Below are 24,318 nucleotides of genomic sequence, written 5' to 3' on the forward strand. Positions count from 1 at the left end.
ACAGGGTTGCCGGCATCCCTGAACAGGCCAGGGCAGCTCTGGAAGAGCCCTGGCCAGCAGCAAGCCGGGTGCACTGCATGCAGCATGGCTGGTGTTGCCCAGGAGGGCCTGGCTCAGCCTGGCCACTGATGGCTAGAGCGGTTGAGAGCAGGGGCGTGAGGATCCCCTCCCTCCTTTGCCGGGTCCTTCCTCTAATGTGTGTTAAGTTACTTCTTGTTATATTAAAGGCTGAGCCTCTTTAGAAGCTCTGCTCCGTCTTCTCGTTAATCACCATGACAGAACATGACAAATCCACTTTGCTGGAGCATTATTTCACTCTGTAAAATCCCCGGTGCTTTGCAACAGCTTATCCAGCAGCACCTCCTCCCTCCCCACTGTCCTTGGGACATCTTCCCCCCTCTCCTCCTCCAGCCCATGCAAGATGATGTTGTTTTTAGAAGTGACTATATCCGAGGGCTTTGCTTTCTCCTGGGTCACAGGGACAGTCGTGGCATTTGAAGCCCAGTCCCTGGATGGTCTCTACTGATTGACTTATTGCAGCCAAGACCGTGTCCCTGCAGCTCACTGATGTGTGTTTACACAAGACTGTGCAGGCCCCCCTTCACGTAACCATTAATTTTATAGAGGGCATATAACAAAGATGGGCCTCCAGTATGCCTCCTGCCTTTGATCTGTGTGGGGTGCGTGGCCTGATGGGCCCAGAGCTGCCGGCATTGCTGATTTACTCTGCTCTGCGGACATAGCTTCTGGAGCAAACAAAAGCTTATGTTTTCTCTCAGCGGTATTACAATACCATTACAGGCTGTGCTGCTGTCTGGTTGCTTTTGGTCTGGAAGGGCAGGGATGGCTCAGGGTTTGCTTGCCTTTAAATTTTTCTTTCGAAGTTAGCTAAATGGTTTGGTTCATGCAATCCATGAGTGCCCCAAAGCTGTGCAGACGGGTAGGCGGGCTATTAAGGGTCTATAGTGTTGCTAATGGAAATAAAGTCCGTGTATTGGCAAGCTATAAGCATTGACCTTGTGACAGGGTGCTCACTCTGAAACAAAATCTCTCCAAAACAGTTCTCTCACAGAACTTTATTGTCATCCAAGCCAGACTCAGAAAACTCCTTTTTCTTTTTTTTCTTTTTTTTTTTTTTCTTTTCCCTGTTTGGCATAAATTAAGATTCCTGTATCTCAGTCTGACCTTGCCCTTGAAAATCAGCTCTCTGATCAGAAACCCTTTTGTTGTTTAGACTTGGCATTGCAAGTAGGATAGCGACCTCAGCACCAACACCAGTGAAGGGCGATACCCAGACCAACCAAACCCAGGTCCCCCCTGAGCTCCTGTCCTAAATTTGGGTGGGGTTGTTCTGAGTTGTTGAGCCTGGTGACAGTGAATGTCTACCTTAGCTATGTTTGTCAGTCACCATGAAGGTGCTAGACTTTATTATTTTTTTTTTATTTTAACCAAAAGGTACCCTTTAGAGGTAACCTCTTTTGATCAGCCATGATGAAAGCTGAGCAAAAGTCTAAGAGTGGCATTTGACAGTGCAATTTTAGGTCCCCAAAGCTTGCTAGCCAAACTATTTGCTGAAGCTCCCGGTATGAAAGAGTCATGCTAAATGAGAGATTTCTAATGTGGAAAGTGTTTGTTCATCCAAAGTCTCCAGTTTCTTTTATGGACTTTCAGCCAGGGGCATTTTCAGGATGACGACGTATTCTGCAGGTGCTCACCGTGACATCCGCCTCCCGTGCAAAGGAGAGGTTGCTGCCTGTTATGTGTCAGCTAGCCTGTTATACTGCTTAGTCTTACTTCTTGGCACTTTATGTAAAGAAAAAAAAAAAAAAGAAAACAGAGTGTGTATAAAGTATGGAAAATGTAAAAACCCCTGACAGTTGTATGGTGTATCTTGCTTCTCCCACAGAGAGGAAACCACAAAATAGTGAGTCCAGGGGTTTCTTTCCACACACACAATATCTGTCAGGATTTTGAGGAATTTTCTGGGAACTGATGAAAGAAATGTGCTGTTTAAGCCCTGATATATACTGTACAACGGTTCTGTATGAGAGAGGTACAGTGCTCCACACTGGCAGGTTCCAAAAAGCTTTCCAAAATAAAAGAAACCCAAAGGATTTGAGGGAGTTTCTTCCAAGAGAGCAGACTGGCTCCTGTGGGAATAGAGGCAGAAGCAAAGGGGAAAATTAGCCTGTACTAAAGATAAAATGTACTTGATGTGTTGAATAGCTGCAGTTTCCTCATTAACCTTTTCATGCCTTTGCAAGGTCACCGATGCTAGTGAAAAATGCGTAGGCATTTTAGCAGCAAAGGGGCTCTCGCCTCCCCAGTTCAACTTTCTCAACCCCAGGGGGTGGGTAGGATGGGAGAGGGAGTCACACAAGCAACGAGTTGCCCATGCTCAGCGGTGTCACACTCATGGAGGGGACCCCTGTGTGCCAAAGGACCAGAAATGCATGTAACAGTGTTAAGATTCACGTGGCCTTCCCAACACAGCGCTTTCAGAGGCTGCCCTGCACTCTTGATGACTGTTAGCAGGGCTGCTGATTGTGGGGATACCGCAATTAATGGTCAGTGAGTTGGTGAAAGTGCATCAGCAAATGGGAACAGCATCAGGATCAACCCCAAAAGCTGGTACAACGTGTTTATCTAGCCCTTCTTGTTAGGATTTTTTGCATTAAAAAAAAAAAAAAATAATTATTGTTTCTTTTTCTTCTCTCTTTCAGGTCCACCTGTAAGTACCAAACCTCTGTGGTTTTAGAAGCTGTTGACACAGTTTGTGGGGCGTGAACTAGCAAAGCCTCCCATCTGCGGTGCCTGGTGCGGTAGCCGCCTTTGCAGTCCTGGCACCCTGGGATCTCCCGAACAGCAAGTACTGGGGGTGCTCAGGACCCGTACTGGGGTGGGACTGCTCTCGGGGGCACCGCAGCTTCCGAGGGAGAGACAGGGGGAGCGCAGGGACAGGGAGGTGGCAGACACAAGGGGTGCGGATACCGGGGTGTTAGCAGTTTGCCCCACGTACCCCCGGGGGAATCGGCTGCGCGCGCTTCACCTGCGTTGGATGCCACACGCCCAGCGAGACCTGTTTGTGAAAAAAGGGGAAAGATAGCTCGCAAACGTATGGCGGGCACTGAGCCGTGGGGCCTTGTTCCCTGCTACTCACCCAGGCTTGCTGAACTGCTGGGCCTTCGAGTATAGCTGCACAGCTATCAATTTCAGAGGAAAAATTGCGTTGACAGCTTCCTTTTCAAATGTTAGCTAATGCAAAACCTCAGTGCAGACGATTTAGGCTTCAGGAAAATAGCTAGGTTATTGCAGAAGTTTTCTTACAGCTATTAAGAGACCCACAGCAAACCAGAAGCAGCAATGCAAGGAATGAGGCCATGTATCGACATCTCTCAGGATTATAAAGAAATGCTATATTGTCTCTAGCACGGTCCTTCCAGAGGAAATGGTTTCTATTCACGTACAATAGAGTAACTATACTGGGTGTCTGTAAAGGAACATGAGAAGTTAAACATACGGTAGTCATCTTTTGTCTGTTCACACAAAAATGTCTTAAACAGTTTGCAGATGACGTTCTGAGGAGAAGTAGTTGCTGCACAACCTATTTTCCCCTTTCATCGAGTTGAAATGCTATAGACTGAACTCCCACAGATGTACGAGCACAGCCCAATTTAATGACAACAATCTTCCAAAAAGTTGCACCTTCCAGGCCAAAAGGTCTGAAAGCGTTTTACAGCTGGAAGCCCTGATCCACGCAAACCTTCAGCGATAGCTTATCCCAGGGGCTTTCAGGACTGGTCGCTGAAGTGGAGGCATTTCAGCCTTAGCTTTGGGTTACTGGGAGGAAAGCACTGCTCAGGAGGGGGCTGCAAGTGGAGTCCCTGCCACTCCACTCCGAGCCGGCGTATGTCGGCACTAAAGGGATGGGGCGGGCACAAAGCTGGTAGTGGTGTTGGCATTTCTATTACTGCTGTGAGAAATTAGAGTGAAATCAATAGGTCAACGCAGACATCTCATGGAGAGCAAGCAGCTTGCGCCTTTGCAGTGCGAGGAAGACACACACTCCAGGCTTTCTCTGCAGCAATAAGGGTTAGAAACTTAATATTGTACTGAAAGATTGAAGCCTGGCAGAAACACATGGGACCACCGGAGAAGTGCTGACAATATATGCTACCGTATCCCGGCGTATTGCGACCCCTGAACCTGTCTCTGCACGCAGACTTTCAGGACAGGCCGCGAGGAATGCTACAGCCAATGGAAATAACAAGAGGAAGTCAGGCAGACCGAGCATCGTTAGCCAAAGTGGAATTTGTCTTGGTCTAACAGCACCCTCGTCTCGCTCAGGACCTCTGGGGTTTCTGATCGGCTGGCGAGCAAAGCTGGCTCAGGCACCGTCAGCAAAAGTTTACCGCTGAAGAGTCAAGCAGAAGCCTCCATGTCGCCATAGGAAATATTTCCTCCCCTCATATTTCTCGTGATTAAAACCGCATGGAAACTCAAGTTTATGAGCAACAGACCTGGGCTTCTGCCTGGCTGGCTGTCATACACATCATTCTGGAGAGTTACCCCAAAGCACTGACGACCCCACTTCTCTCTCCTGCGTTTTTTTCCCCAGCTTGCGAAGCACAACATGCCGGGCAGCAGGACTTAGCCCCCGGTGCCAGTGTCGGCTTGAGTGTGGGGAAGGGCAGAAATACTCCTTAGAAATGCACCGAGCCCTGCTTATAGTCTAGGACAACGAGGAGAAAAGCCAGGAAAACAGATGAGCAACACCCCAGCAGCAAAAGAGGCCTTCATGCTTTCCTCTTGCCCAACAGATGCTCCCACCGTTACCCTTGAAGTCCATCAGGGCTTTGGTGAAGGCAAGGGCAACCCGCAGTCATGCCAGAAATTTGGTGAGATTGGGACTAAACGGGGTGAAGGAAGGAAGGAAATGATGAAATCATGCAATAGTCCTGAGGTTCCCGGACTCTTTCGCCGTCTGGACCACATCCGAAGGAAAAGATCCTCTCACGGACGTTTTCTCTCCCATTTCTGAACATGCAACATTTCTGTGGCAACTGCAGCAATTCCATACATGAAAAAATAATATTTAGCAGATGGAACTAAGGAAGAAAGTCAGAGCCCTGTAATTAGCTTGTTCTCCATGGACTTGCAGATACCTTCACAGCCCATGCGGAGAGCTGTGGGTAAAGCCATGCCGAAAGGAGAGAAGACTTCACAAACAGGAGATTAGGAAACCGAAGCAATCAGAGCTGATGGTCAAGGAGCTGTGGAGAGTTTCTTAACCATTCTGTTCCCTAAACCCTTACAAGTGATTTCATCTCTTTATCAAGCCCTCCCTTCAGAGTTTGAAGCTAACTTTGGCCGTTTCTGTGTATTTTGTTTCAGGGCCTTACAGGAAGACCAGGGCTCCCGGTAAATACTTCATTGATTTTTTCATTCCCTTGTGCTCTCTGTCTGGCAGTACTTTCCTCACTAGGCCTCCGGGGTTTGTAAGCTGGGAGAAGGTAGTGATCTCGCATAGCAAACCTGATGTTCAGCAGCATATTACAAACAGGACATGGCTTGTAACAGAGTAGGGACCAGAGGAGCTTTGTAGGGCCAAACCTAAGGGTAACATAATCCCTACGAACCCTCCTGCATGTGGGAAACACGTTACTTTTGAAGATACCTTTGTCAGCTTGGAGGTCTGGTTGAAGAGGCTTAGTCTGCAGTATCCTTGCTGATGGGGCTTGCTAATTGGGGTAGGATTTAAAAGGCCTAAGTCACTCTGGGTCAAATGCAAAAGTCTGTAATAACAGTAGCTGCATCATCCGAGATAGATAGTCAAGATGAATGAGGGAGGAGTGTGGGTTTCGGGGTTACAGCCGCGTGCTTTCCTGGCGATGGCTCACTGCTCCCTGGGCTGCTGCTCACCTGGAGACTTCAACAGCTGTAACAGGCAGTTTCCTAATGAACGAAATGCAACCTGTGCTGCTGGCTCTCTCCCCGGCTCAGGACAGAGGCTGCTTGTTGCCTTTCATGCTCCTCTAGCACCGGTGTGGGAGCTGCAGGCGGCTTGGCATGACTTCGTAACCAACCTACGTGTTATCACCCACCCGCGAGTGCTCTTTCCTGGCTCCCTGTCACAGACAACCTTTCCTTATAAACATCTGGCATTTATTTGCTGTCCTATTGGGAGCTCCCCCTTCGCTATTATTGCTTGGAGGGCTGTAACACTGCGCAGTCACATACCAGACACGGTGCCGTCATGTACCACTCCAACACCAGGTACTCGCTGGAGGCCTGACACAGCTCAGCCCCGACCTCAGGCTCTTCCTGCTCGGGCACCAGCCACAGCAGAGCCAGGAGAAACAAAGTCAGCTTTTGCCTCAAACCATGAGGGAGATCAGCCTGAGCTCAGCTCTGGAGGAAAGCAGCATTTAAGGCACTAAAAGCATAGGAAAACTCAGCATTATGTTCTCCAGCAGCCACAAAGTAATCCCAGGGCAATATGCCGACACCAGGGGTTTTGCTCGCTGCCGGCGCACGGAGATAGGCAAATATCAGTAGGACTAAGAACCTGCCTACAACCCTGGAAGAAAGCAGTTTCCTATAATATATCATCTAAAAAAATTTAAAACCAAGCAGCTGTTTAGCGTTTCATCCACCTGAAAGGGATGCTTTTGCAAAGCATACATTGCTTTTCAGTTTATCAAAACATGCGCTGCGTGAAAAGGAATGCCGCCCGGCTCCACAGAGGGAAGCGGCTAAACTTTCACCAAGTAACAGTTTGATCCCAGGCAACAATGTCCCAGTTTGGGATGCGTGGCCGAAGGAGCCTCTGCGTACACCCGACAAAACAAATGGAGTGAAGTGCATTCCACTTCCAGAGATTTCAGACTAAATTCAGACATGTTGGGACTGAACGTGGGGGAAGGCACAAAGAGGTGGCACCGATGGGGCTGGTGTCTCCAGCTGCAGAAACCAGAAAACCAGGTTCACAGGCAGGGACACACTGTTTTACACAAGGAAACTCCAAACGTTGCTGGAAACAGAACTGAGAGATTATCATCACATCATTTTGGCAAAATATAGAGCAAAAGCTACGTGACCACAGAAGCTGTAATCATCAAGATCCTTTAGCAATCAGCTGCTAACTTCCAAATCTGCACAGCCTTCAGTTTTGGTGACCAGGAATGCAGAGGAGGTTGATTTTTTTTTTTTTTTTTTCCTAAATTGCATAGTTAAATTTAACTGTAAGAGGCAGAAAATTGCCTTGTAGGTAAGTAGCTGAAGAAAATTGCCACCGGTCTTGCATTCCTGTGTTTACGAGGCTCTGTTCAGTGTTGCCTGACCCAAAGTCATTCCCCGAACCACTGTTAGGATCGTTCACACCCTGCCAATGCACTGGAAAGTATCTCAAAGGGGTAGAGGACACTGAACACAGCTGCTCATATGTCTTCTTCCAGACGTGCTTTTTCCTGTGTCAGCTTGTTTTCCCACATTTTTCTCTTGCTTCTGGACAGGACTGTATTTTCAAGTCTAAGAGAATCCTGTTTTAAAGTGATAACTCTATAAATAAATAGCTAACACCCAGATGACTTTGGTAAAGAAAGAGAAAAATGTGACAGTTGGCTACTGCAGGAAGCCAGTTCCCAGGACCCGGTTTTTATGAAGTGTTAGAAATTGGGATTATACTTTGTTAGGCTGAAAGCTCTTGCCCTTCTTTTGCTGCCTAAATCATCGTATGTAATTTTTATTGAGAGACGTGCTGGTTTGTCAGAGGCATAAGTGAACTGGTGGCTTATGCAATGTTCTTAAAGACAGGTTCGGGCACACGCAAACACACTTTCCTCTCTGACTTGCTCTCTCCCTCTCTCAAAATCCTTGGAGACTTGCACCATAGCGTGAAGCCACATCTGTGGCATAGCTCACTTGTGCTGTTTTATAACCTTGCTTTTGGCCAGTTTCCAATTGCCTCTGATTTTGCCTTAATTGCCAGGGAGACAAAGGTGCGATGGGGATCCCTGGGCGGCCGGTAAGTCAAACCCTTTTGCATGTGCCTTGTCCTCCCCATCCTCTTCCAACCCCTAAGATTTGGGGGGGGGCTTGCAGGATGATCATTGGCGGGTGTCAGCGTGAGCAAAGCCACCCTCCCTGAGCCCTGCACCTGAGGGGCTCTCCTTGTCACAGCAGGGTGGCCAGCCCTGCAAACCTCATACATGCGGGGAATTGAGAGCCGTATTGCTCAGGCCGTCTTCTGGTTCAGCATCCCCCCCAGGCTGGGTGCCTCCTGCTGCCAACTCGTGCGCCAGCTGGCCTTGCTAACCACGGGCTTCCTAACACTCACCCCTGCCTGCCACCGGTAGCTGCCCTTTCCAAATAACTCTGCCCTGAACAAAGGGGGCAATCCCCTGCCCGGCTGAGCGCTGTATTTCGGAGCTGCTCTTTGCTCAGGCATCCCAGGGTGAGGATGGGGAAGAGGGCCGGGGCAGGAGCTGAGGCCACCCTACTCATGCCAGCCCCATAGCCAGGGTTTTGAGGCGGGGGGAGCGTGCCCTTGCCGCTGACGCCTGTGTTTGTGTCTTTCTCTCTCTCTCTCTCTCCCCTGCACCCTCTTGCATGTGGCTGCGACGGGTGCCACTGACCCAGGGACTAAAAGGGCAACCTGGAGAGAAGGTGAGTCAGCTCTTCGCAGCCCATAGCATCCCCGACTGTCCTCCTCTAGGGCCAGCCCAAGCCCCTCGGTTACAATCATGGCCGCTGCAGCCAGCTTTGGGCTTTCACCCCCCCCTCCTTGGGCTGCCCCCTCTTCCCCATCAGTGTGAGTTTATCTCCCAAATTCCTTCCAGGCCACTCAGCCTCCAAAGACGCTGTGTTTCTTGTTTATGACAATTTACTAACAGCATAAGAGCCAGCAGGCACACGCAGGGCTCCCCTCGAGGCTTCCTGGGTTTTAACCGTTGAGTTTCTTCCCCGCTGGCAGCTCCGCTTGCCCTAATCAACCTGCAGCTCCCCTCCACTTCCCAGGTTAGCCCGATCCCTCGTGCAAGCTGTAACGAGGAAGAAAATGGTATGTCATGCTCCTATTTCTGATGTGGTGGGACCTCTTCTAAGGAAGACTGATGGTGTGGTTTAAGTCTATGGATGCCATCTCGCAAACTGTTTGCTGTGCAGAGAATTGATGTTTTGTACCTGCAAAGAAGTAGTAGTTTGCAAAGCATCCTACTGCTGGCCCCCACGTTTTGAAGTGTCTGACATTTCAGCGTTAGTGTAATTTTCCCAGAGCTGTGAGTACCTCCCACCCGTGAGAACAGTGAAATGGAGGTGTTTGTGGTGTGTGAATAACTGAATAAAAGCGTGTAGAAACTAGGAACGGGATGAATATTCACCTGATAGGGGGGGTTATCCCTTCATTGCCATACCGGGCCCATTTGCCCCTCTTCATAGGAGATAGAGAGAAAAACACAGCAAGGAAGGGCAACTCGGGACAGAGATTCTCCTTCCTTGCTTTCCTGTCATCCTCTGCGTGTCCTTGCATTTTGCTCTGGCCAAAGCTTTCAACATGAAGGGACAGCAGATAGATACAAACAAACAAGGGGAAAATCACTCTTAATTGCCCATGCTTCCCCAAAGCCCTCCGTGGGAGTCCTAGGTCATTGGCATGCCCCAGCTTTGTTTTGCAGAGAGCTCTGCTTGCTCACAGGCTGCTTGGTTTATGGGATGCTCCATCCCAAAGCTCCCCAGCCCTGGGCGCTTCTGGAGCTGCATCTCAGGAATATGCCATGTTTTCCAAAGACAGGGACGTGTCCTGCCCACCACACGTTGTGGGTGGCTAGGAGCTGAAGAGGCAGCTGTTTTCTTTTCCAGCAAGGACTTTACTGTTTTCATCCACATCCCAACTGAGTTTGAGAAGGACACAAATGAGGAGCTTCTGGAGGCAGCCAGTGAGCTGCCCACAGCTCCCATTTCCCTGGAGCACAGCACATCCCTTCTTCTTATATTTCTTCTGCAGGACATGGTCCTCCTGGACTCACAGGAAGGAAACAGCAAGGGTTTCAAACCATCTTTCACACTTGTAATGGGACAGAACCTCGGTTTTGCCAGAAAGTGTTTTATGTGTTTATAGTTTTCCTTGCTGTGCAGCTTCCATTTTCTGGCACGTCTGAGTAGCTCCAAATGACATCTTTTCTCCAAAAGTGTGGGGCAAGAGCTGGGAGCGACCAAAATGGCAGCTGACCCCTAAGCCCTGAAGGCCTCACACCTTGATCATTCTCATTTAACCCTGGTCTTTACGGGAATATAATTGTCTTTGTATTTTCCTCTCCCCCTCTTCTCATCCTTTTTCCTCTCCCTTGTCTCTCTGCAGGGTGCTCCAGGAGAAGCGGGCATGTCTATCATTGGGCCCCGTGGTCCACCCGTAAGTGGCTTTTCTCTATTTTTGACTGATGCAGGATGTGGGCAAGTTACAGGGAAAGACTTAGGAGGGGTGGTTAAGACACAGCATCAGCTGGAGACAGCAAAATCCCTGTATAATGTGGTTCCCATGCTGAGCCAGGCTTGGTTTTATACTGCTATTATGTACTATATATAATGAAATTATAGCTCATACTCCAGAACAAATGAGGAAGCCTTCCCTTGCAAGGAAACCATATTCCTGTATTTAAAAGGAAGAAGTATATTTCCTTCTTGCAGCAGGGCTGCTACTGCTGTTGGAGAAAATACGCCCTTCTCCTGGCTGACCTCAGCGTTTGCTTTCATCAGCAGAGGACAAACCCCCTGATTTTGCAGAAGAGCAGGATCAGAGCTAAGCTGGCAACTGGGGAACTCACAAAAATGGGTAGTTCAGAGTTGGTCAGCGGCCTTTGTCAAGTACCTGTAATCTTGGAAATTCTTTGACAGCACAGTTGCCGCTATCTGGAAAGTCCCTTAGCTGGCTGGGGAGCCGAGAAAAGTGTAGGCAGGATTTTGCATCCTCTACCAGCAAAAGTGTCCCTACAAGGTGCAACGAGTCAGCCAGACAAAGCTTTTTTTTTTTTTGCAAGGATAGGATCATAAAAAAAGACCAACATGAAGGGTTGGAGCATTTACGTGCCCTCAGAGCTGGATGTTTCTTGCAATGTGGTTCAGCCGTCAAGCCTCCGCTTTTGTGCAGATGCAGCCAGTCCTCTCTACTTCATCCCTGCACAGCCTCCACCAGAGATTTCCATGAAAAAAGACCCAAACATTCAATTCTCTCCCTCCCAGTGGGCACTTCCGATTTTGATTAACCTGTGAAGAGCACCGTCCTTGACCTGCAAAGAGGATGGGCCGCCGGCAACTTTTGTTTCACAGTGGAGGTCAAGTGAGAGAGACCTAGGCAGTACAAACACTTGGCTACATCTGGCTTTCCAATTAACTTTCCAAAAGCCCCATGATAAGTGTTTCTAATAAGAAACATCTTTGTCGGTTCCCAGGCCCACCTGTCCGGCACACTGGACTTGGAGAAGTGACGGAACCAAAGCCCAGGACACAAATGGGTCTCCCCAAGTGTTTTAGATGAAGTAGACGGTCCCTGGCCATGTGGCCAGGTGAGGAGGAAGGGCTGTCAGGCCTCTCCATTCCAAGCTCTGAGCAAAACCACCCGGCTCCACAAACAGCAGATTTTGGAGGGTAAATGCCCCGATGTTTTTGCTATTTCTCACAATCTGTTGCTCTCAGTGTTCTGGATAATGTGGTTAAAGTAATTGGAGAGAAAAGCTGTCAGTCCCTGCCACCGTAGGTCCTGCAAACAGAGACAGGCACCACTGTTTTCTTGAAGGTCACATGCCTGGTCTGCAGGACAATTTTTAATGTCTGCTTTGGTGCTGCTGCTTTGCCTCCTTGCCTTTGCTGCTGTTTGGGAAAGTGCAGAACACGTTGCATCTCCAAAGCAGCAGAAAACTTAGATGACAAATCGTATTTAAAATGGGCTTTTGCCTACGCCAGTCAAAGCCCTGAGGTGCCAGGACTGGCGCGACTCCACACTTCCACCCCCAAAGCCCACTGTGAAGATGATCCAGTTTCCTGGGGAGCTGGTCAAAAGGATGGCTGAGCACTGAAGACAAACATGGAAACCCTGGCCAAGGGGCCACTCGGAAAGACGTGGGATGACAAATAGTTTCCAGATTTTTGTTTTGAGGTTAAAGTTTTCGCTCGAGCTCAGAGCTGCTTAACTTCTGGCCAGAGAGGGACAGTGCGCCGATAGTGGCAGAAACAGACGGTCTCCATGATTTGGCAGCTCCCTGGATTACATACGTCATATGATGAACATTTTTAAAAGAAGACAAGGAAAAACAGCCACCCAACAAAAACAGTCTCTTGGAATCGCTCGCTGCTGAACTGTTGTTTTGGCCTGATACCGTGCAAATCACTCTGCCGTCCTCCGAGGAGAAAGAGGCCGCAGTCTGTAGACTACAGAGGAAGCCAAATTGCACCACTTCCAGGTTTTCTCCTTAATTCTTTTTTTAGCACTTCTCGTCCAGGGAGGCGTCCAACAGGGAACCAAAATTAATGAATTGTGGCTAGGCTCTTCTTGGTTCTTGCCTTTTCAGAAACCAGCGGTGGACAGATCCTTTAATTTATAGCCTATCTTCCCTCCTGGTCACTGGCCAACAGGACCAGGTGGTTTTATATGTATCTTGCAAAGCAAAGCTGACCAAGTTCAGCTTTGCATAACTAAAAAAACAGTGCAAATGCGATTAGGTCCTGTTAGCATTGTGTATAAAAACATAACTGTTAAGTGCAACGTGAGGCATTTTGTGGTAGGGGCAGCCCTCAGACTCTGGAAAGAGGTTATTTGGCCCCATCCTCTGAAGCCGTAAACCTTCACTGAGTCCCTCTGCAGAGAGAGGGAAGCTGGAGGAGATGTAACCTGAAGGTGAAGGTATTCCCTGCCAATGTGCCTCCGAGCTTTCTCCCAAGGGATTATCATTGCTTCGCTGTGGCAAACTTCAGCCTCGCAGCCCAGCAGGCCTGCCCCCTCCTTCCCCTTCACTTCCCTCAGCTCCTCACTCTGGTTAAGGGAGAGATGCACCCATGTGCATGTGCACCCATGTTTATACCCAGCTCTGTCCTAGGAAACACTTGTGGGGCTCAAACAGTCTGGTCATGGAATCTCAAATTGCCTAAGAAAGCATTTTCTTCCCCAAAACAAAGCATGAGAAACCTGGGCGTTTTGGCATTATAGCATGGCTTTCAGCAAAGGCAAGATGCCACAGCGGTCACTCGGTGAGCGTGGTACAGGATTTACCTCATCCTGCTGTTTTCATCTACATGGGTATGCTTCCAGATCTGCTGAAGTTTGGTCCATATTGCTTCCTGACTTGGCACACGCATTTTTCGGGAAATTGAGATTTAAAAATCCTTAAGTAAAGCGATATCTTTACTGGATACCCACAAATCTAGGGTAACTGTGACCTGGGATGTCACAGGTCTTAGAAACTGAAAAATATGAAAAATAAACAGCTGTAACTTTTTTTTTTTTTCAGTGTTTTTAAGTGGGTGATGAAGAAGCTGACAGACACATCCCAAGTCAGTGTTTGCTGTGCCTGATCCCAAACTGGTAGCCAATGCTGGCTAGCCAGAAAGAGGCGGGGGAAAGGACTTGGTGCTCATGTTCCTCTCATCACACTATCTAACTCTCCTTTTTCTCTTAGCTCTCAGAGGAAAAAAACGGAAAAGAAAAAAAAAAAAAATCATCTGTTCTCCAGAATTATTTGTGAGGAAAATGAATGCACTGGGACATGAGATTAGGGGAGGAGGAGAAGAGGGATGATTGTATTTAGACACTAGTGACCTGCAAAGTTTGTCTTGCACAGAGCAGCACCCTGCATTAAACGCCTCCAGTTTATGGCAGCAAGAATTGCCATAAAATGAGCTCAGTCTCTGGAATATGCTCCAAAAGCCTAGTGTATGGGCTAGGGACACCCATTTAATTAATGTAGAAACTTCAAGGAAACTGCTTGCAGTCCAAACTGGATCTGCTCCAGCATTTTCTTGGCCCTATACAAATTGGAGTGGGGATGAGAGATTTCCCCTCCTTCCCAAGATGCTTTCCCTTTGGAGGGGAATTGTGTCTTGGGTAACTCTTCAGAGAGTTGCAGGATAAACGGGCAGAGGCTGGAGGAAAGGCTCCGTAGAGAGGACTTAGGGTCCATCAAAATCCACTTTAGTGCCTCTAAACTCCTGTCTCCGTTTCATCCTTCCCAGGGACAGCCTGGAACAAGAGGTTTTCCTGGATTCCCGGTAAGTGTATCTGCTAATTTACGAGGTACGGATGTGCGATGTTACTAGGAAGCCACATTAGTGCTTGCTGTATCTCATCATTTCTGTCTGTAAACCCAGGACCTGATCTGATATCACTGGAAAAATTAATTTTTTTTTTCTTCATTTGTTTTGAGGTTTGTTTGTTTTTTTTTTTTCTTTTTAATGATACTTAGGGAGAAACACCCCCCCACACACACACACACAGCACTGAAAGGAAATTAATTTAAAAAAACCCCAAGTGTTAAAATAACATAGCTGGAGCCAGATCTGTTCAGTAAAAGAAAACTATCCTAAGAAATACCCCCAAACAAAGAAAATAACCCCTAGGTAGGTGAAATTCCAACCTTAATTGAGCCTTTAGGTGATACTGCAATAGCAGCAAGCACCTGTGATCCAAACAGGGCCCTGTGTGATGCAAGTCAGCTGGGGACCGTGCTAAACTGAACACCCTGCTCATGCCAAAGGGAAAGGACAGAAAGCATAAGGGGAGATTCTTCTCCAATACTGTTACAGACGGGCAAGGGAATGGAAAACAAGCCTAGGAGAGGACAAAGCAAATTTCATTTCAGTCCTATAGTTGCTGGCAACTCTCTCTGAGGCATTGAGGCTGCTGGAGAACTCAAACGGTTGCTATTCTTATGAATTTATCCTGGACAACTAGGAAGCCTAAGGCAAACACAAACACCCCCTGCATCCCTGCTCCCGCCAGGCAGCTCAGCTGCTGCTCCAGGACACACGATGTGCCAGAGCAGGTCTGCGGGGGAGACTCTCACGCCTGGAAAATGGGAGGAATTGGCAGCCTCCCAGCCGTCTGACCGGGCTCCGCGGCTCTGCCCGTTGTGAAAAGGGGGGCTGGGAGCTGCCCCTGGGCTGAGGAGAAGCAGATCTCTCCAGGCCTTTGTGGTCTTTGGCTTTCGGAGGAGCAGAAAAGAAATCAGCCCAGCTCATGAGAAAGTGCCGGGTGGGACAGCGCTCTGCGGGGCCTGTTTCTCATCAAACAGTACCTTCAACATGCTGCCGAGCTTGTATGTCACCTCTTTCCTGGGACACTTTTATTGTTCTGTCATTTGCAAAAATTCCTCTTCCCCCCCCAAGGTGGGTACCTTTTGAAATCAAAGTCTCGAGAAAACTGCTGACTTTCAACTACAGGACACTGCAAAATTTGAAATGCTGAGGGGTTTTTGCAAATTGCCCATGAATCCTTCCTCCCCTTCCCTTCCCTTCCCTTCCCTTCCCTTCCCTTCCCTTCCCTTCCCTTCCCTTCCCTTCCCTTCCCTTCCCTTCCCTTCCCTTCCCTTCCCTTCCCTTCCCTTCCCTTCCCTTCCCTTCCCTTCCCTTCCCTTCCCTTCCCTTCCCTTCCCTTCCCTTCCCTTCCCTTCCCTTCCCTTCCCTTCCCTTCCCTTCCCTTCCCTTCCCTTCCCTTCCCTTCCCTTCCCTTCCCCAGTGCTGCTGCTGAAACGGGCTGGCAGCGAGCAGGTTCCTGCAGAAGCAATCGAGAAGCTGGGCTGGTACCCAGTGGGCCAGGGACCTGCCAGGACTCGGCGGGAGGACAGAAAGTCACCTCACCTCTGCATCTTTTCCCCAGTCCATGCAATCTTGGGACACATAGTGCTTGTTGGGGCAGATGGGCACACACACCAGTGAAAGCATTTCTCATCATTTCTCCTTTTTTGTTTCAGGGCCCTATTGGCTTGGACGGCAAACCGGTAAGCAAACAGCTTCTCTCGAGGCTTTCTGCCCTGCCTCCTGCTAGGTCCCACTGTCCTGCCAGCCTGCGTGTTATAGAGTATGTTTTTAAGAGGATTATTTTGCAATGTCATGCACACGCATGGATTAAAAGAAAATTAGGAGGTTGGCAGGGGGTAGGATACCACAGATGCCTTGGAGGAGATGCAGGAGTCAGGAGATTAGAGAAGGCAGAGTGTGGCTGCTTCCTTTCTAGGTAAATCTGTAAAATAGCACTTCACAAGTGCAACAGCCTGGCTGCTGCAGGGAAAGCCTTAGCAGGCACTCCCACCCTGAACCAGACAGACAGAACAGGTCCCCCAGGCACCAGCCCTCTGCCTTAGACAGCCGACAGCTTCATTTGAAGTCGACCCTACGTCTTCTTTCTCTTCACTGCTGTTGCTGCAAAGAGTTGCAGTAGAAGAGGAAAGGACCCTAAAGACCTCCATGCTTTCCTTGGAGCCTCATTATAATCAGCTTTGTAGTAGAGAGACCTAAGTTCTTCCCATCCTTCAGAGAACTAGGCACAAATATAGCTACTTCCCTATGAACCCAGCTGACATGAAATCCATAGCTCCAAGCAGCCAGTTAGCCAACTTCCCCACCACACTTCCCCTAGCCATGCTGGAATGGAGAAGGGGCTGGTAGCACATACCTCTGGCACCTAATTTCCTCCAGCAGGACCCTGTTTTTGCCGTGAGGAGCATCACCCTCAAGAGAGACCCAGCAGTGTCTCTCTTGCGCTGCTCTGGGGCCAGACACGGGAGCCCCAGCAAGGCGCAGTGCACTGCGCTCGGCTGAAGCTGCGCTGCCAGCCCCAGGGGGGCTTAGCCCTGGCCCAGCCGTGCCCCGCAGAGCCTTATGCACCCCGTGTTCATCCTCCAGAGCTTTCTTCTCAGCATTTTGCGCAGCGGGGAGCAGTGTCCTGTTAGGTGTGGGAGCAAAGCTCCCCATGCATGGCGTGGCAGCTCCCTTGACGAGGCGCAGTTTACCGCGGGCACCTCCCGAGGCAGGGAGTAAACAGGTTAAGTCAACTTCCTCAAGGAGCTGCAGTGGCCGAAGCTGATGCATGTTTTCTTTCTTTTTCAGGGTCACCCTGGACAGAAGGGGGAGATGGTAAAAAAAATATATGTTTGTCTGCGGGTGACGCATTGGTTTGAAATGACACTGCCTCTCAGCTGGGAGCGAGCTCATAGGCAGGGTAGCAATCTTACTTCAGCTAATGCACTAGCTGCGTCCCTAATTCTGTAACTTCATAATAGCAGTGTTGGGTTGCACGTCTGTAATTTTTACATTATGGTTATCAGATTCATCGTGTCACAACAGCAACTCTCTAGTTATGTATGGGATATGTTTTCCTTGCAGTTAGCAATTATGTTCTTTATATATACTCTGGGAGCTTACATTTTTCGTGGCTGGCCTCATAGCAGAAGTAAAAGTTGATGGAAAGATTTCTGTAAACCCATCTGGCAGCTTTCAATTTATCTAACAACAACCAAAAAAGCATATTTTTTATATTAAATATTTTTTCCCCCCTCCTCTTGAAGGTCTGTTTCATATGTGCACCGTGCTAAAATGCTTTTGGTTGAAGATGATAAACTTAGGCCGCACTTGATGGAAGCCCAAATGCAGTCTTGTTCCTCTCATCATCTCTGGTGATGAAATCCCCAAACACGAGTAGGCCAAGCTAGCCGCTCTGTAGTCACCTTCCTGACTGAAACGCTGAATGTTCTCTTCTGCTAATTCTGTTTGTTGAGCCTGAGTGTCAGTATAACCCTCTGGCAAGCACATGTTGAAGATCCCCCCTCCCCGCTCCTCGGCGGAGGGGTGAGCTGACATCCCCCTGTTGCACAATCCTAGCTCAGGCAGTTGCAGCTCAGGCTTCAGTCCTGGCTGCTGCTGGTTTGATCCCAGTGCGCCGACCGAGGAGACGCGCTGTCAACTGAGGTCCTGGGAACAATAAGGGTGTGTTTTCCTGATGATTTTCCCCTTCTCCTTTTAATAATTCCCCCCCGCGGTGCAGCCAGAACATGTGTGCGTTTTCACTCCTCCAGAGTAACAAAGGGAACCCAGATCTCTCTTGGGAATTTTCTCCACAATTGTTTTTAAAAGCTGAGTTTCTACCTACTCCATACGCTGAGAGTTTTTGTCTTCTTGTCACTGTAAATGAGAATCCATCTCGCATTCACGACTGTGTTTCTTTAAAGGGTGCTGCAGGTCCCAGGGGACAACCCGTAAGTATCCCATCTCTTGCAGTCGCACCTCTTCCTAATCCCTTTCCCCTTGCATGTGCTGAACTCCTTCATTTACTGAGGGCTTTTATATCACTTTTCTTTTATAGGGACCCCCAGGACAAAAAGGAGAAAAGGTAATTTTAATGGGAGTTGTGTTGAAAATTAAATGTAAAAAGTGAGCGGGAAAGGGACTCAGTGGACTTGGTGCTGCTCGGTCTGACTTTGAGTGGCTGAGAAATACAGCGAGAACAGAGGGCTCTGGGGGTAGGGGACAGGAGGCAGAGTGCTTGTCGTGTGCAAATTGGCATAGCTGTGCTGAATTCAATATAGTCACAATGATTTACACCTTCTGGATCTGACCCCGCGTGTCTATTTTGATCCGCTCTGTTCGTGGTTTGAACTCTTTCTTTTTAATCCCCTTCTTTCGCAGGGTCAGTGTGCAGAGTACCCGCACAGGGTAAGTCATTAGCGTTATTATCGTCTGTCCCGTGCCTTCCTGCATGTTAATCCTCCTTCGTTTGAATGGCTTTTTGTTGGAAATATAGATCATTTCATTAACAAGGTGCGTCATCGGGGACCTGAGGGCAGCGCTCGGCTGATTGATGTATTTCACAGAAAAGCAGCAGATAAGGTTTTCCAGGAGGGATGTTGGTTCTCCGGTCTGTTCCTGCCCACCCGGGGTTGACCCCAGCTAAATGCTGTCACTCCTGCTTCCTGGAGACCCTCCCATGCTCTGTGCCCCGGGGTGGGGGGAGGTCCGTGTCCTCACCCCAAAACCTTGGGGTTTCTGGAGTAGTAGAGATCATCCTCTCACACCTTGTGCTGCTGCACCAGGTCTGAGCTGCTTCCACAGCCTCTGCTGCGGTCGCGTGGCCAGGAGCAGTGTGGGGTTTGTGGGGAAACTCTATCCTCATTCCTCCCTTTTTCTTTTCCCTCACGCTGGTCTCAACAAGGGGAAGAGTTGTGCTCCCTGCCCAAAAGTAGCCCTGACCACCCCTGGCCACGGTGCTCCGGCTGGTCCCTGGTGAGCTGGCCCCCCAGCCTGGGGGGCTTTCTGCCTGCAAAGAAGCAGCAGAGAGGGAGGGTCGATGCCAGCGACCGTTTAACGAAAGCCAGGATGTTGCCCCACTTGCCTCTTCATCCTGGCCTGGCTGGCATGTGCCGCAGCCAAGAGCGGAGAGAGTACATCATGGGGCTTGAGGGGATTACAGGGGTAAAATTTAACCAGCTCTAAAAACAACCGGAGTGCTGAAAATCCACTGGAAATGCATTGGAACGACATCATATGAAGTGGCTGGAATTTGTAATCTGGGTGTACAGGGAGACAGGCTTAAGGGCTTTCTGTTTATTTTTGATGGGCCTCTGGACAATTATCTGGGCCCTGGTCCCTGGCCCTGAGGGAGCAGGGCCCTGGATGCTCTGAGCAGCAGAGGCAGGGGAGAGGAGGGGGCCGTAGGCATGTGCCAGTCCTGGTACAATAATAGCCGGTCAGCTCTGTTTATTTAGGCGAGCCGGCTCACTAGATTGTTATGTTAAAAAGAAGCTATCAACAATGTTCACCCCGAGCGGTGTCCTGGGTTCCTGTTACAGCCCCTGGCTCCAACTGTCCTCAGTGCTCAAGGTGAAAAGCAGCGGCAGGACCCGCAGCAGCACTGGGAAACCGAGATGCAGATTGTGCATCACTGGGAGCAGCCCGGGCCCAGACCCCGGGGGCAAAAGCACGCTGATTTGGTGGGCTGGGGCTGTAGCCCCCTGGGGTGACACGCTGCAGGGCTGTCACAGCGGGGAAAGGGTGGGTGCAAAGCCTCACATCCCAGCAAAGCCCAGCGATGTTTCCTTGGCTCTCATGGAAGTACTTCTGGTCTCATGGGGCAGCAAGGTCAACATTTTAAAAAGCCCGTGAGGCGTGCCGAGGCAGAGACGTGCTCATGGGAAGGGTGACCGTCCTCAGATCGGCTCAGGAGGGGTGGGCTGTCCTGAAGGGTCTGGTCACAGACTGCAAGTTCAGGGAGCCAGAGACACAAATTGGCCAACAGAGGTGCAGTTCTCTTTTTTCCTCCCAAAACGAAAATTAGGATGAGCCTTGCTGTAAAAATGCTGCACATTTGACTGAATTGCAACTTGCTCTTGCTTTACTGGTTGACAAGGTCCTTTGTCAGATGCTCTGGGTGACTAAATGAAAACCAGCATCCTGAAAAACCAGAGACGGCGTTTCAGTTTTGTTTCGCCTTTTTTTTTCTTAGGAAGGAAATGTAAGGTTAGGATGTATGCCTTGGCTCTTGTCGTAGTTTCCTATTTTTTTCCATGTGAGCCTGTATGGCCTGCGCTGCTGAGAGGGACAAGCCCGGGCGAGGGGCTACCCCTCCGGTGTGAGCTGGCCGTTTGAGCTGCTCCAAAGTGCCGCCCTGGGGAAGGGCGCTCGGCTCAGGGAAAGGGGGACCAGCCGTGCTCCATCTGCTCTCAGAAACGCCGTGTGTCTGACTGACCCCCGTTTGTGTCCTGTGTCTTCACTGTCCCCTAGGAATACCTAAGCACCACCCTCGCAGCCCTGCGCTCTAACCAGATCCTTGCACTGAAGGTTTGTGGGTAACGGCCTGACGGGATTCCGTTCTGATGCAAAGGCACGAGGATGCGGATCCAATATTGCACGCCGCCTCCTGAAAAAAACTTGCCACTGGGACACAGAGAGGGCAGGGCAGGAGCTGGGTGGACGAGGCTTCAGGTTTCTTCTGTAAACTCTCCCCTTGTCTTGTCTCGCCTCTGTTTTCGGCACTGCTTCTCTCCGTTTTCCTCGTTAGCCCTTCCAGCATCCTCCTTCTGCTTCCCTGTAAGCTGCGTAGTATTTCAGATTTACTTCAGCACTGGGGTACACCCAGCCAGGCAAAGCCAGCTCAGCTGGGTCCGGGTCACTCGTACAGACGCCTAGCAGGGGGGCGTGGGGATTTACAGCAACAGCCCCCTTGAGAAAATCAGCCCAGGCCCAAATGCTCCCCTGAGCTGTGGGGGCTCCTGCACCGTCTTTTAGAAAGAGAAGGATTTCCTTCTGATGAAATCAGCTAGGCTGATTTTCCAGCAAAAATCCCCACTACTTCTGTTGCGGTAGCTTGTGGCTGTCTGGATGAGCACATTCGAACACAACCGCCTGATCACAGGGTGGCGATGCTGCAATATTGGGTTGCTACTTCCCTTTGCAACAGGACTGGAGCCTTGCTTTCACTGCAAACACGAAGGACAGTGTTTGGAGGGATTAAAGAGCGCCGCTTGGATGCGTACGGTTACCGTGGTGGGAACCCTGTGGGCACACCTCTCAGGTCTGAGTGCACAGCTCACACGGGGAAACGCTGCACATTTTTGTGCCTGAGCACAGAAGGCCTCTTTCTCTTCTCCCTGTGTAAACCACGAGCAGCTTCAGTGGAAAACTGATAGGAACAGGGAAGTGGATCAGGCCAGAGGAGCATTCCTGGGCCTGGAGCCGGCAGGGTGGATGCCAGGGTGACAGCAGCATGCATGCAAGTGGAAACTGGATACGGCAGAAGGATGAACAAATGCTCCTGAGCTTTAGTGCATTTAATTTCTGTGTGTCCGGGTCAGCTTTGTGCCCTAAGGCAGCATTCCTGGCTATAAGCAGTCAGAAGCTGATGTTACTGTTAAAGAAGGAAAAGCAAAGCACAGGCTCCCAAGGCAATACCCTGCCCGGGGCTCAGGCACCAAGGCCTAGTCCTCTCCCTTGGCTGTGCTGGTTGTGTCTGCCCGGCTAAATGAACCACGCCAGGACCTGGTGGCTGGCCCCAGTGCCTGCTGCTGACTCCAGCTAGCCTCTCTCCACTCACTCCCTTCCACACCCCGAGGAACAGTGAGGCCTGGAGATGCACCCTGCTTCTTGTAAGGGAAGATGGATAGCACTAGGAAACGGCGCTTGGAAAACTCAGAGAAAACGGTGGGGTTTGATAGTTGCCTCAGCTCTGATTGATGATGAGAAATTAAGAGAAACAGTCCTGTCACCAGAGAGCTTATCAGAGCCAGTGAGGGGGATGTCTTGCAGTAAATACTGCCTGAGGAGATCGGCGGAGCCGAGTCAAAAATCCCCGCCCTGGGTGAGTTCTATTTCGGAGCAGAGAAAGTGGCAAAAGCTCTGTGCGGTGGCGAAGCCCCCCGTGAGCAGCGCACGGCGCAGGGGAGCTCCGAGGTCTGCCGGCAGGTACCCGCACTCACACGGGGTGGGGAGGGGGTATTTTCATGGCAATCTCTCTGTTCCCCTCTTCTCTGTTCTCTCCCCTGGCCGCTCTCTGACTCTCGGTGCCCTAACGGCCTCCTTTGCCCCGCGACCTTCTGGTTTGATCTTCTTCAGCTGTTGCCTCTCCTCAATTCAGTGCGGCTGGCTCCACCTCCGGTCATAAAGAGACGCACTTTCCAGGTAGACTTCTCCTCCTCATTGCCTGTTTCTAAGTTTACCCTGACTCTTGCAATTAATCGGCTTGCTACCTGTCCTTCTTCCCCTACAGAAGGGTTTCCAAGAGGTCCAGGCAGAGCTGAGGGACTTTCCTTGAAGCAGAGGAAATCTTTGATGTGATAATGTAGCTAAAGAGAAATGCAGTGAAGCCAGTTTTTTACACTAAAAGAAACGGGCCATGAAACTGTTCTCGGCAAGAAGTCTCCCACCTTAAGGAGTCAGTTCCTGCATATTCAAACTCCAAAAGAGATTAGGAACCTCTTGCTGAAATGCAGCTAATGTCTGTGAAATTCAACCGAGATGAATGAATAGCAGAATGCTGCTTCTAAGGGCTAGTCTAGTCTGAGGCACTTGGGAAAATGTGTTTAAATAAGCTCTTATAATGCTTTCATTAAATTGCATTAAATCTTTGTGTAAACACATTTATTTTGGTTTCCAGGGCCATAATTCATGTTTAGTTTAGTTTATTTTGGGAATGAATTCATAAAACAAATTATGGATATATGAATAGTGAATAAGAGTGTCCATAGTCTGAGTTCATGTGGCTTTTAATGAGCCCACTTTAAGCTCCCTCGTTCCATCAATTGGGATTAACTTCCCCGCGTGGACAAACCGCTGTAATTACCCTGCTGAAGTGTGCTGGGCACTCTCTGTTAAGTGGCTGGGTTTTGTCACCTCCCTGCCTGTCTAGACGGTCGGATGCTAGCAGGGAACTGCACTCTGCAGTACAGGCCTTTACCACGAGGCGCCTGGTCCTTGCCCAGCACTGGCAGAATCCTGCCCCGATCGCCTGAGCCCGTGGTCTCCGTTCAGTTTCTATCAGTTCGGCATTCGCACCACACAACCCCCCGCGGCTTGCACTGGTTGCCCTTCAAAGTGACAGTCTGGAGAGCCAGGCCAAGGACTGACCTCTTGGGGAGGCTTTGAAAGCCGAAGTTCATATCCAAGATGAAGTGGGAAACTTGAATAGCTGCCCCGCGTCCTGTCGTCAGCCAGGGCTGCAAATTCCCTCTGTCCCCAGAGGCTAACTTCACCGGAGAATTTTGCCATGATCGGTTTTGCCGTTGCTGTGTTCATTCTCTAAGTGTTATCCGCTCTTACAGATCTGCCAGCACCAGGCAATTCCAGGAGCCCAGCTTATGAATACTGAGAAAAAATGTGAGGCTGCAAAATAAATGTTAACACCAGTGCCTGAGAGAGGAAAATCCTGCTGCTGTCTCTGAGCACATCAGCAAGAGAGCTTTGCCCAAGGGCTTAGCAGAGACACGGCCTGAGCAGAGATCTGTGTTAGGAGGCTGAACGAGCATTGAGTTGCCGGGGCACAGTCAGGGTGGCTAACTGGTGTTTAAAAGAGCCGAAAAATAGCTTCAGTCAACGGCTAAAAATACAGAATGACATCTGATGAAAATGAAGGCTGATCTCCAACTCAGTGTATCCAGTTAGGTCCGTGGGGGTCTGGTTGTGCTGAATTGCACGGATAAGACCATAATGATGTGGTAATAACATTTAGCGTGTTTAGGGATCTGCGTGGACGGGCACTCGCTTAGACAAAGTGCGCCCTGTCCAAGGCAGCAGAGCGAAGGCAGTGTGGGCGGGAGTTTGGGTGAGCTCCTTCCAGCCGTTCCAGGCGCTGGG

The 24,318-nt window shown here is 49.8% G+C and overlaps 1 protein-coding gene across 4 annotated transcripts in view; it reads left to right on the plus strand.

The window, feature by feature from the left end:
* The window catches only part of COL13A1 (collagen type XIII alpha 1 chain), a 92,075-nt gene that overhangs the window by 25,967 nt on the left and 41,790 nt on the right, over window positions 1-24,318 (plus strand). The window contains exons 3-14 of one of the 4 annotated variants that reach the window (XM_042790019.1): window positions 2,724-2,731; window positions 5,395-5,421; window positions 7,991-8,026; window positions 8,641-8,667; window positions 10,358-10,408; window positions 14,218-14,253; window positions 15,954-15,980; window positions 17,089-17,115; window positions 18,207-18,233; window positions 18,341-18,367; window positions 18,664-18,690; window positions 20,755-20,811. In XM_042790019.1, coding sequence (XP_042645953.1) covers window positions 2,724-2,731; window positions 5,395-5,421; window positions 7,991-8,026; window positions 8,641-8,667; window positions 10,358-10,408; window positions 14,218-14,253; window positions 15,954-15,980; window positions 17,089-17,115; window positions 18,207-18,233; window positions 18,341-18,367; window positions 18,664-18,690; window positions 20,755-20,811 — 377 coding nt within the window. Of the gene's footprint in view, window positions 1-2,723; window positions 2,732-5,394; window positions 5,422-7,990; window positions 8,027-8,640; window positions 8,668-10,357; window positions 10,409-14,217; window positions 14,254-15,953; window positions 15,981-17,088; window positions 17,116-18,206; window positions 18,234-18,340; window positions 18,368-18,663; window positions 18,691-20,754; window positions 20,812-22,581; window positions 22,648-24,318 lie in introns of all 4 variants that reach the window. The other 3 variants (XM_042790016.1, XM_042790032.1, XM_042790026.1) reach the window with 3 other exon arrangements.

The sequence above is a fragment of the Tyto alba genome, unplaced genomic scaffold (assembly GCF_018691265.1).
Source record: "Tyto alba isolate M040663 unplaced genomic scaffold, T.alba_DEE_v4.0 Super-Scaffold_1, whole genome shotgun sequence".
NCBI classification, from domain to species: Eukaryota; Metazoa; Chordata; class Aves; order Strigiformes; family Tytonidae; genus Tyto; species Tyto alba.